At 44.8% G+C, this 12,802-nt stretch overlaps 1 protein-coding gene, 1 long non-coding RNA gene and 1 pseudogene across 4 annotated transcripts in view; 2 read left to right on the top strand and 1 right to left on the bottom strand.

Moving 5' to 3' along the window:
* The window catches only part of LOC307206671 (A.superbus venom factor 1-like), a 56,368-nt gene extending 49,590 nt beyond the window's left edge, over nucleotides 1–6,778 (bottom strand). For both annotated transcript variants that reach the window (XM_079959967.1, XM_079959968.1), the window contains exons 1-2: nucleotides 6,646–6,778; nucleotides 5,801–5,993 (exon numbers count right to left, since the gene is read on the bottom strand). In XM_079959967.1, coding sequence (XP_079816093.1) covers nucleotides 5,801–5,993; nucleotides 6,646–6,716 — 264 coding nt within the window. In that variant the 5' untranslated portion in view covers nucleotides 6,717–6,778. The remainder of the gene's footprint in view (nucleotides 1–5,800; nucleotides 5,994–6,645) is intronic.
* LOC307206784 overlaps nucleotides 1–12,802 on the top strand; it is a 610,614-nt gene that overhangs the window by 452,007 nt on the left and 145,805 nt on the right. The window lies entirely within an intron of this gene.
* Nucleotides 2,039–3,764, top strand: LOC307206735 (myb/SANT-like DNA-binding domain-containing protein 4 pseudogene; annotated as a pseudogene). The gene has a single exon. The product of its transcript is annotated as a myb/SANT-like DNA-binding domain-containing protein 4 pseudogene (transcript).

Raw genomic sequence — 12,802 nt, 5'->3', positions numbered from 1 at the left:
GAAAGTTAGGGCATAAAAGTTTTGATTGTAAACCAGGAAAAGAAACATCTAGTTATAGCACCACACAGAAACAGACATATTGTATCCAGTCTGTGGAGCAGGGCCCAACTAGTCAGGTTGTCAAGGAAACAGAAATGCCAACTAGGCCCGAGCCGGCTGAGGAAGTAGAGGCCAAAGTCCTGCATTGTTATGTGATACAACAAGAGACTTCCGGGTTAGCGCGATCTGGTTAATGGCGGATTCCCTCCGAGCTCCGGAGGGAATCGGCTCCGCTGGAGAAGGGTTCTACCGCGACGGCGACGCGGGGACCCTCAGAAACCGCAGGCGCTGAAGCCTGCGGACTTGGTGACTCAGCGGGCACCTAAAGCGCCCCCCCGACCCACGAAGAGCCTTTTTAAAGGCTGCGGAGAGGGTACGGGGAGCGGCGTGGTGCTGTGAGTGGACCGCTACTGCAGTGGAGTGAAGCCGCGAGCCATGGCCGGAGACCGCTGACTTTCTTCCCTGAAATTCGGACTTTAATTAATCCGTGAGTAGAATGGAATTTGGAGTTTAAAATTTCTACCTTTGAATTCGGTACGATCGGGGGATGTGCTAAAGGGAAGTCCGCACCCCCCTGCTTACAGAAGATCTAAAGCAAGGATCGGAGAACTAAGGTGGAGAGTTTTTTCTTTTTGGTGTTTTTTAAAAGATAATATTTTCATGAATTTGACAGAAGATTTGTGCTGGAGAGTAAGAGTGGAATTTTAGAAGCCTTTGTCTAACCCCCCCCCCCCCAGACCCTGGAGTGTCCTGTATGGGAGCTGGAGAAAAGGAACAAGGAGTTTGACAGCTGTCAAAGGAGCTGTCAAATGGGCAGTGAAAGTTAAAAATCTTATTATTTAACACCTTTCTGGACTAAATTTGTTATATTTGAATTAAAGTGGTTGGGAACAAAGTAGTGAAATAACAAAGTAACAGACTGTTGGGAAAAGACTATTAAGTAACCAGAATCCCCCTAGGGGAAACATTGAAACACTACAATGGCTGCAGATGGAAAACTACAGGCAGAGATAGAAAGAATGTTTTTTCTCGTGGGAAAGTTGCAGGAGCAGACTACAGCTATGAATAAACAACTTATAACCTTGAACTCTAAAATAAGTGACTCTGCTGAATGCACAATGGACTTGACCGGGAAAAAATCTGCAGCTGAATCAGAAGAGATAACTTTGGAACAGGAGGAGAGGGAACAAGGAGTGGAGCCAGTACAGATGGAGAGTACCAACCAGAAGCCTACATTGTCAGAACATAAAGAAGAAGACCCTTGGATTACAAATCTGCGAAAGATGCGAAAGAGGAGGGAGGAAGCCCCTGGAACACTTGGAATATTTGAATTTAAAAGAAACAAGAAATATGATTGGGGCTTCCTCTTTGAGTATGGAAGATTAGCTGACCTTTCGCAGCAGCTGGTACCAAGTACTTTGGATGGAAGAAAATTTGATGAGACTGAGTTAGAACTCCTTCGAGACCCGATGACCAACAAAGAGGGCTACCAACAAAATCGGCATAGAGAGACTGACAGAGACTTAAAGGCCTCAAAAAACTGTTTTTGTGGACATGGGGACATTGGGAAGGGACAGAAACCGGGGCGGGGGGGGGGAGAAAGAATTTTAAAAATGTTTATGACCTTTGTGTTTGATTATTATGACCTATTCTTAAGATAAAAGGGAAATTCGTGGAAGGAATTTGGGTCGACCTTAGAAAAGGATTTAATATTTATAAGAAAATTGGATAAGCAAAATTTGGCCAAGTAATAAGAATCAAGTATTTCTTTAAAAATATATATATATAATAATAATATGTAAAGGATGAGAGATATGAGCTTGCTGAGCTAATTTAATTGAATTAGGATGTATGAAGGGGGGTGGGGGGAGGTCAAGAACTGGGGTTAGGAAAGTAAGGATATGAAACTTTATATGTGTTGTCTTTGTCTGTGTGTGTCTGTGTTTATAAAGTGTGAAAACCCAATAAAAAATTTATTTTAAAAAAAAAAAATACAAGATAATCTCTTGTCAAAGAACGCTGGAGAGTATATCTGGATAGACGGGAAAAGATATCTCGGGTTAAAGGACACGGGATCACAAGTCACCATAGTCCACCCGGAAATAATCAGGAATGAGACCTTAATCCCAGGAAAAGTAATGAAATTAAAAGGAATTTCGAAAGAAGCAGAGATCCTAAAGGTGGCAGAAATAGATGTCAGGTTCAAAAATTGGGCAGGGAAGTGGCAGGTAGCCCTTTCGGAAGAAATTCCCGCCCCTGTGCTCATTGGTTGGGACATTTTAGAACATGTGCAGAGTGCTTTCATAGTTACCAGAGCAAAAGGGAGCCCACAGTCACCCAAGCCTGAGGGGGTGGATACAGTAGCAGAGTCAGACAATGCTGAAGGACAGCAAGGGAATGATCAGTTGAGGAAAGAAAAGACACCTTTTTATTTCCTTTGACTAAAAGTCAAACCCCAAGTTTTGCCAAAAAGCAAAAAGAAGATACTGAGTTACAAATGTACTTTGAGGCAGCCGAGTCGGAGAGGCCGTTAACTCCTGAGTGCCCAGAATGGTTTTGTTTGAGCAAGGACCTTTTATATCGAGATGTCCTTGACCCACCATGCAGGGGGGGGGTGAAGAAGTGAAAAGACAATTAGTAATCCCACATGAATACCGAGGCAAAATCCTGCAGCACGCTCACAACAGTGTATTTGGAGCGCATATGGTATTACACGTACAAAACGGAGAGTGGCTCAAAAATTTTATTGGCCAGGAATGGGGAAGCAAATAAAACAATACTGTCAAGCCAGTGACATATGTCAGAGAAAAGGCACTGGGCAAGACAAAACAAAAGCCAAATTGTGCCCCTTGCCTATCATATCAACCCCTTTTCAACGGTTAGGACTGGACCTGATAGGGCCCTTGCCTAGAGCCAGCAAGCGGGGAAACAGATACATCCTCACCATAGTGGATGAAGCAACCATTAATGAGATGAAGCGGAAGGCTTGGGAGGAGATAGCAGAATGTGTTAATGCTGTTGGTGAAGGAGAGCAAAGGACGGGAACAGAAGTCAAAAGACGATACCTCGATTGGAGGGCCCTTAAGAAACGGAAGTGACTTAAGGCTTTCACCTTCCATCATCTGATTTGGATGATTCTCTCAACGAAGATATTGATGAGAAAATTGGGTTTCCAACTGAAGCTGGTTTTGAATGGCAGAATATTACAGACTTCGGAGAAGCAGGTGCATCATTAACAGAAATAAAAGTGGAAGAAGGGGAGGAGGATCCACAGAGTTTTGAATTTCCTATTGAGGAAGAAGAAGAGATTCTGTCCTCAGTGTCACCAGATTCTAAAAAGGAAAGTGACCTTCCTGATTTCACTCTATATCGAAGGGTTTGGCAATCTAAGCTCTGATCAAGCTAGGCTGGCCTATGAAGATTCTCATCTGTTGATTAGCCTTGAAAAACAGAAGCTGGAGTTAGAGAAACAGTGACTGGATATCGAAGCAAAATGCCTGCAAGTGGAGAAGGAGCATCTGCAGATCGAAAGAGAGTGGTTACGACACATTGACCTGGAGCATGAGGGGCTTCAACTGGAAAAGGGGAGATTACAAATAGAGCGAGAGAAACTGAGGCTTGAGGCTTTGCATGCTGAGAAACCTGTGCTGGAAAATGACCCCAGCCAGTCAGAAAAACCTGCCTTGCAACCTCTGGATCTAGAAACTGAAAAACTAAAAGTGTGAAAGTGAGGCATCTAATCATAGCCTGCATTTTTATTAAGGCTTGATCAGGGCCTGTATTTTAAAATGAGCTTAAAGATTTTCAAATGTTCATGCCAGGCAGAAGACCAGCTGCCTAAGAACCTTGGCAAAATGTTTTTCCTCCTAGACAAGGGGGCCCCCTGATTTATAGCAGAAAACAATTCTCAAAGTCGTAAAAAGGGAATTACAGGCTGACAGACAAGGTTACACTGACCCTACATATTACAGAAGATAAAAAAGCAGAGAAAAACATAATTAAGAGTGGGTAAATAGTAAAATAAAACCATGTGCCTCCCATTAAACTTGAGCCATATTTTCCTAAGGTTCAAAGGTCAAGAGCAATGGAAAAGCATCTAGCTGGCAGAAAGGAAGAGAATATTTTGGGAAGTCTTTTTCTAAAGTTGTTTCTTTCTTAAACTGAGATCCTTTTAAGATTTCTTTTCCTTTTAAAAGGTTATTTATGTTATGTATTAAATATATTGGCTTAAATGTAATTATGCAAAGGAATTAGAAGCTAAGAAATGTTAAATCCTTATGCTAGATTCTTATTTCATATAGTTGGAAGAGATCACAGGGGCCATCAGCCACCAGCCCAGCCGCCCCTTGCCAAGCAGGAAACATCATTAGAGCATTTGTCAAGCTTTTGTTTAGAGACCTCCAAAGGAAGGAGATCTTTCAATGATGATCCTTGACTTCTGTTTAAGATAAAAATTTGAGATTAAACCATCTGTTTTGGAGGGCAATAGGGCGAGGTGAGCTGGTAATTAAGGTTCCTTGTTGAGACACATGTAAGATATATTACTACTTATTTGTCATTTATAGATAGAAGAATATATAGCTTTTTGTTTCCCATAAAAGGACATGAGGAAATGGGTGTATCTTTTGTGATTGGTTCTAGCAAACAGCCAATAGGAATTTCAACCAGGCTGATTGGACAGAGGCAGCCACAGGAGGAGCAAGGGGGCTGGATTAAGGAAATATAAGTGCTGGCCAGAATGGCAGGAGGCCAGGCCAGAGCTTGGTAACCATATACCACTGTGCCTCATATTTATTTGTCTGACAAATAAATTATTATTTTAATTTCTCTATTGCTGCGTTGAATATTTCATTCCAGCTAAGCGTTAACCACAAGCAGGGTGCTACAAAAGGATCCTTGAATATTGTGGTGGATGCCTTATGACGAAAACCAGAGAGTGAAGGATGAACAAAGACAAACAATACTTTACTTGCTTATGTATGTATATAGATAGATATATAAAAAAAACCCACATACAAAACTGTTTGATCAGGAGTGTAACTTTAAGAAGTTAACCCTCCTGAATCGAAACTTCTTAAGGGGGGAGGTATGTGACGTTACCATATATGAGAGAGTGCTGGAGGGGAAATAGTTAAATAGGCTGCACAGACAGGACCCAAGGGGGTGGAGTCAGTGGGTCTATAAAGGAGTTCTGGGAGGAGTTCTGGGAGTTAGTTCGTTGGGAGTTGTGGGTGGGTAGTTGGTTGGTTTGAGTGGGTTGGCTGGTTGGGAAAGGCAGTTGGTAATAGACAGTTAGGGCAGTTGGTCCGTGAGTGTGGGGTGGTAGCAGAGATAGAGAGAGGAACATAAGACTAAGAAAGTAAAGAGGAACTCTGTTTGGAAGGCTGTAATAGTTTTGTTTTAAGTCTGAAATAAAATACACTCTTTATGAATTGAAAAGCTGACTGAGACTGAAGTGATTTTACCAGGGAGGACCTGGTTGGTGGCAGCGGATTAGTGGTGTACGGGTCAATAGTCCGTGAGATGACCGGGGACTCCGTACTAATGCCACACCTAGGCTCTGTGGTTTAGTCCACAGCACCACCCGTGTCCCTTATAAGCACACACAGACACCCCCAAAATAACTCAGTGCAGTCCTATGCTGGTAGTACTGTGTTCTATCAGGTTCAGTGTGTATAGGACTGCAGCATGATTTGTGCATGTATAGGACTGAAGCACACAAAATGTCATCATCCCTCCCTAATCGCCGCTCTGCACACACCTTTATGGTTGGGGTCACCATCATGCCACTTGCTGGTTCTATGCGAGTTTTGACCATGTACAGGGTGTTTCTCTTCTGTGGGAAGTCATGGACAGAGACGGTGACCTCTGCGTCAAAGTTGGCCCCATGAGCCTCCACCACAATCGTCTCTTCGGTCTCTACCCGCAGGACGCTTGGGGTGATGAGGGAGTAGCTACAGAGGAGAAAAAGCTCACAGTAGTGGTTTGTTTGGTGCATTTAAATGTCATATGACAGCCTCTCCATGCTGCATCTGCCAGGATGTGTTGTGGGCACTCCTTGCGCAATGGATTTCACCATTTGAAGTTGTTTGCAGTTCTGCTACTGTTAATCATTGCCCACCACTTCTGAGGACCCATTTGCATGGCCCCCCATAGGAGCCAACTCCTAGGGGCCGAGGGGGGGCTTCACCTCTCCATAAGATATTTGAGGGTGCCAGGACCCCCAAGTTAATGGGCATTGGCCTTCAAATGGTGTGTGTTCACCATGTCATGTGGGGCCTCCCCAATATTCTATTCAAGTTGGCACCCCTGGTGCCCCCCATGGGTGTTGAAATATGTTTGTCTTGTGGCATCTTTGTCCCTTTTAAAGCACACTCCTCCCCCCCCCCCCGTTACTTTAGTTAGAGGCCTTATTTTGTAGCAAAAACAAAGTTTTGCGGCACCTTAAAGACAGAATGAATGAAGTGGCTATTGACCCATCACCAAGACATCAATTCTAACTGTGTCTACATGGAAATGAGCACCATTGAAAGAAGTGGGGCTTGTACCCCACTTCTTAAGAAATGTGGTGCTGGTGTGAACTGCTGAAATCTAACCTGTACTTACAGTTGGCTGTGAGAAGAAGTCGGGAAAGAGACCAAGAGGGCAGCCACCAGGTAGAGAGCAGTCCCCTCCATGGTGATCTGGAGGAACAGGAGGGGCAAGCTACCGTCTCAGTATTTATCCTCTGAGCCCCCTTCCAAGCCATTGCCCTTTTGCAATCTCTCCATGTTTAATCAGTAAATGGGGAGGAGTTGGAGCAACCTGGCAATTTCAAAATAAACTAGCAAGCCTGTCAAAAACCACAAGGATTTATCTGTGTGTTTTTAAAAACCTGTGCCTCTCCCAAAACAGGTCATTCATGATGGCAGTCAAGGGGAAGCAGCAATAATTGCATTCTCTCTCATTTTGTGTTATGCCAGGCCTTCCCAGGGCAGCTGTTTTTGAATGCCATCTGCAGTGTGCTCTCAAAATTCAAATTTTGTCCCCTGGTCTAAGAAGGTTGGCAATCCCTCCCTCTTTTCTGGCTTTGTGACCAGTCAATTATTTTACTGAGGTTTTCTTTACTAGATGTCACATTGTTATCTGTGTTCTAAAAATGCTTTTCGCTGCTTTCCACTATCCACATTGTACCGACACATCTAGGAGGAAAAATCAATGGGGGTGGTGCCCACCCGATTACCCCTGACCATTGGCTATTGTCATGCTTAACCCTGAACTGGTGCCAGACACACAGTCCTCAGAGGACTCCTAAAGAACCCCTCAGCCCACCAGAATGCTGGTGACATAATGTCTAGGTCCAGGCTGGACAGTGACACAGCAAGCCTCTGCGTCAGGTGTGAGGAACCCCTGACCCTCCTGATACTACTGAAATACAGTTTCTATCACCTCTTGCCAATGGCTATGCATGCTGAAATGGATAGGAATTGTAGTTCAACATCTGTCATGCCAGTTTATGGGCGGTTGAAGCCCCAGCTGAGGATGTCGGGACCGGGGGAAAGATGGCGGGGTGGGAGCAGGAACGGGAGTCCGGAAACCAGGAGTCAAGAAGCCGAAGGTCCAAGGGTCAGGAAACCAGGAGTCAAGGGTTCGAGGATCAGGAAGCAAGGAGTCAAGAAGCCAAATGCAGCAAGGCAGGAAGCGTGTTGCTGTGGCAAAGAGCCGAAGGGAAATGCTGACCTTATATCCCTTCCCCGCTCTTGCCACCAGGTCCAGTAAGTTACCTAGCGGCCTCACCTGTGCGGCCGCGCCTTGCCTCTCCAGTCCTGCGAAGCCCTAATGGTCACAGGGTCTGGCTCCTGCACGCACTCTTGACAACATCTGGTGGGCTAAAGATTTCCCATACCTGCTCTGTCACCCCAGGGTCGTTGTGAGGGTCATGGTTAAGTGGCCTCTACTGATGGGTACGCAACCCATGAAACTCTACCAGCAGCTTTCTTGAGCCCTCCAGTTGTGGGAAATAGTACAAGCGTCTGTTTCCTGATTTGTGATCTTCCTTGCTGAGCCCCCTGTGATAATGACCTTGGACTGTTGTCTGCTCTGGTTTCTAGGTCATATTTTGTACCTGATTCTCTGTGCCTGGTCTTGGTTTGTTCGGTGTGCTGTGCACTGCAACTCTACCCTTGTTGGTGAGGATGTTGGTGAGAGACTTATACCTCCTGGGTATGAACCCCTAAGCTCTGTGGAGATCCACTTGGAATATGATAGTTATGTTGCCTGGGGCCGATGAGAGTTGTATAAGGGAGTCCTTGGAGCACCCCACAATTGCCTAACCTTGGCTCCCATAGGTTCAGGTCAAGGGTCACAACTAAAAGACTTCAGCCAGGAGATAGAAACAAAACAGCGACCTGTAGACCTGATCTTTATTGCTGTGACAAGACTTCTCGCTACCACAAAGAGAAGAAGCCCAAAGCCCTGAACAATGGTTACATCAGTATTTTAAAGTTTCCCAAAGTTTCCCATAATACATTTCCAGAAGCATCATCAAGACATCATAGATATGTCACAGAAAAGGTGTGGTCCCATGCATGCCACTGTCACTCAAATATACCATATTTTTCTGTGTATAAGACTTCCCCAGGTATAAGACGCCCCCTATTTTCTGGGACTCAAAATTAAGAAACTGCACTACAGTGGTACCTTGGGTTACATACGCTTCAGGTTACATACACTTCAGGTTACAGACTCCACTAACCCAGAAATATTACCTCGGGTTAAAAACTTTGCTTCAGGGTGAGAACAGAAATTGTGCGGTGGCAGCACAGCGGCAACAGGAGGCCCCATTAGCTAAAGTGGTGCTTCAGGTTAAGAACAGTTTCAGGTTAACAACGGACCTCCGGAACGAATTAAGTTCTTAACCTGAGGTACCACTGTATTCACTATCCGTGTATAAGACGACCCCTTATTTTAAACTTCAAAAATTGAAGGAAAAATATCGTCTTATACACGGAAAAATACGGTAGTCTTTCACGCGTGCTCCATCACAGTACAAACGAAAGCATTTACAGTTCCCTGTTCCCTGAGTCCAACAACATCTGAAGTGTCACATTATCTCTATCCCTGAACAGAGAAAGAAACTTGAGGAGGAGGTGATTCAGAGTAGAGAAATACGGGTATGGTTATGATGACTTTTGCTCAATAAAATGGGCATAAACAACCGAATAAAGAGTTAATTGGGAAATGCTGGTTATCAGCTGGCTTCCAGTAACAGGTCTGGATAGAAATGGAACCTGGACAATCTCCAAAGACATTGTTGCAACACGTCTGCATGTTTACTAGGTCAAATATGCAGTTTAGTTACGGTAACTCAAAAGTAAATGCCCTAATACAGTGGTACCTCGGATTACATACGCTTCAGGTTGCAGACTCCGCTAACCCAGAAATAGTACCTCAGGTTAAGAACTTTGTTTCACGATGAGAACAGAAATCGTGCTCCGGCGGCGCGGTAGCAACAGGAGGCCCCATTAGCTAAAGTGGTCCTTCAGGTTAAGAGCAGTTTTAGGTTAAGAACAGACCTCGAGAACAAAATAAGTTCTTAACCTGAGGTACCACTGTACTGGGTGAGAAATGACTGGAGGCTGCAAGTGAGAGTCAGAAAGCATCACAGGTATTTTGAAGAAACCAGTGCCAGGGGTGCCAGGAAGGGCGACAAGGCCCCTCCAAAATTTTTGAGGAGGCTCAAAATTCCACAGTGGCCACGTGCACACACTGCAGGGGGTACTGATGTCACTTGTGCAAGCTGTGTGGCACGCACACAACACATAGCATGCCCTGCAGCCTGCGTAAGTGATGTCAGTACTGACACTGGGTGTTGTCATAGAATCATAGAGTTGGAAGGGACCCCAAACGTCCTCTAGTACAATGCAGGTATCTCAGCTAAAGCATCCATGACAGATGACCGTCCAACCTCTGTTTGAAAACCTCCAAGGAAGGAGAGTCCACAACCTGCCAAGGGAGACCGTTTCACTGTCAATCAGCCCTTACTGTCAGAACGTTTCCCCCTCATATGTTTAGCCGGAATCTCCTTTCTTGTAACTCGAAGTCATTGGTCCGAATCCCTACCCTCCAGAGCCAGAGGAAACAAGCTTGCTCCATCTTGCGTGCGGCAGTTTTATTACTGACCTCCTGGCTCCAGCTTCTGACTGATTGTTTGGGTGTGACGCTTGCTGGGAAATCTTGGGCCATTCACAGTTTCTCAGCCTCATCCGTCATGGAAAATGGTTGTGAGAATGACATTTTAATGTACAGTGGTGCCTCGCAAGACAAAAAGAATCCGTTCCGCGAGTCTCTTCGTCTAGCAGTTTTTTCGTCTTGCGGAGCAAGCCCATTGATGGCTTAGCGGCTTAGCGCTATTAGCGCTATTAGCGGCTTTTAGCGGCTTATCGGCTTATCGGATAAGCAGATAAGCGGCTTAGCGGCTTAGAAAAGGGGGGGGGGGGGAACCTGCAGAAACTCGCAAGACATTTTCGTCTTGCGAAGCAAGCCCATAGGAAATTTGTTTTGCGAAGCACCTCCAAAACGGAAAACTCTTTCGTCTAGAGAGTTTTCCGTCTTGCGAGGCATTCGTCTTGCGGGGCACCACTGTATTTTTAATCTTTGTTGGAAGCCGCCCAGAGTGGCTGGGGAGACCCAGCCAGATGGGCAGGGTACAAAAAATAAATTATTATTATTATTATTATTATTATTATTATTATTATTATTTACCATGTAAACTGCCCTTAGCTCATTGGAGGAAAGGAAGTGTATAAATTAAATAAAGGCACTCCCCTATTTTGCAGAACTAGAACCTATCTGCATCTAGCAGCAGTAGCATCTTGTGTTCACAAGACGCATTTCCTTCTCCTGATCTTCTGTTTCTGGATCCCTCAGATGAATCCTAAATGCAGTCTTACCACAGCACGAATCTCCACCGACACTCGGTGATGTTGTGGATGTAGTATTAGGACTCAAAAGCAAGAAAGTCATATTATAACAAATCTTTTAAGCTGAACTCTTTCCCAGTCTGCATCGGCATTGAAATTATTATTTTTGCTTGCGCGTCTGCTGCCCTGGGCTATTTTGGGAGGAAAGATAATAATAGCAATAACAATTTTGTTATCCCTGGAAAGTGGCACCTGTTCAGTTCCTGCCTGTGATGCACCTTTTAAAGGCACAAGAGCACTGCCAGAGAAAAAATGAGTGATAATTTTACAATGGTTCTAAGGCAGGGGTGGGTCTTTCTAGCTGGCTCTCACAAGCTCTCCCTAGGCCACATTCCTAGTTGTCTCTACTTAAGAAAAGTCATACAAAAATGTATCACCAAAATAACTACTCCAGATTAAGGAGTAAAAAAAATATCATATGAACTGATAAGGTCCTTTTCCTTGTGTCTCCTCCACCACAGGTCCCGAGGTCAGCAACACAAGAAGGGGCCTTTTTTGCCGTGGCTCCATTTGTGGAATGCCCTCCCCAGGGACGTTTGACTGGCACCTTCATTATACACCTTTAGGCACCAGGCAAAAACATTCTGATTAAACATCTATGGCATTTAAAATGGGGGGGGGGCATTGTTTTGTCTGCAATTATGCTATGTATTGTTGTGTTTTTATACTGTTAGGCACCCTGTGATCCTCGGATGAAGAGCAGTGTTGTTGTTGTTGTTGTTGTTGTTTAGTCGTTTAGTTGTGTCCGACTCTTTGTGACCCCATGGACCAGAGCACGCCAGGCACTCCTGTCTTCCACCGCCTCCCGCAGTTTGGTCAAACTCATGCTGGTAGCTTCGAGAACACTATCCAACCATCTCGTCCTCTGTCGTCCTCTTCTCCTTGTGCCCTCAAACTTTCCCAACATCAGGATCTTTTCCAGGAAATCTTCTCTTCTCATGAGGTGGCCAAGGTATTGGAGCCTCAGCTTCCGGATCTGTCCTTCCAGTGAGCACTCAGGGCTGATTTCCTTCAGAATGGAGAGGTTTGATCTTCTTGCAGTCCATGGTACTCTCAAGAGTCTCCTCCAGCACCATAATTCAAAAGCATCAATTCTTTGGCGATCAGCCTTCTTTATGGTCCAGCTCTCACTTCCATACATCACTACTGGGAAAACCATAGCTTTAACTTATACAGACCTTTGTTGGCAATGTGATGTCTCTGTTTTTTAAAATGCTGTCTAGGTTTGTCATTGCTTTTCTCCCAAGAAGCAGGCGTCTTTTAATTTCATGACTGCTGTCACCATCTGCAGTGATCATGGAGCCCAAGAAAGTAAAATCTCTCACTGCCTCCATTTCTTCCCCTTCTATTTGCCAGGAGGTGACGGGCCCAGTGGCCATGATCTTTGTTTTTTTTATGTTGAGCTTCAGACCATATTTTGCGCTCTCCTCTTTCACCCTCATTAAAAGGTTCTTTAATTCCTCCTCACTTTCTGCCATCGAGGTTGTGTCATCTGCATATCTGAGGTTATTGATGTTTCTTCCGACAATCTTAATTCTGGTTTGGGATTCATCCAGCCCAGCCTTTCGCATGATGAATTCTGCATATGTTAAATAAGCAGGGAAACAATATACATTTAATTAATGAAACTGTTGTTGTTGTTGTTAAGTATAACAACAACAAGCTAGCGCAGGATCCTGTTTCCCCAGCGCCAACCAAATAATCCGGGAACCCTCCCAAGCAAGGCATGAAGCCTATAGCGCCCCACTCTGGCGCGCAGCTGTCTCTAGGCGCGGAGCATCCGCGGAGCTCTCGGGCTCGTC

Source organism: Podarcis cretensis, assembly GCF_951804945.1.
Source record: "Podarcis cretensis genome assembly, chromosome: 17".
Lineage (NCBI taxonomy): Eukaryota > Metazoa > Chordata > Lepidosauria > Squamata > Lacertidae > Podarcis > Podarcis cretensis.
The sequence above is the reverse complement of the archived record's forward strand: the minus strand, read 5'-3'. Positions and strand labels throughout refer to the sequence as shown.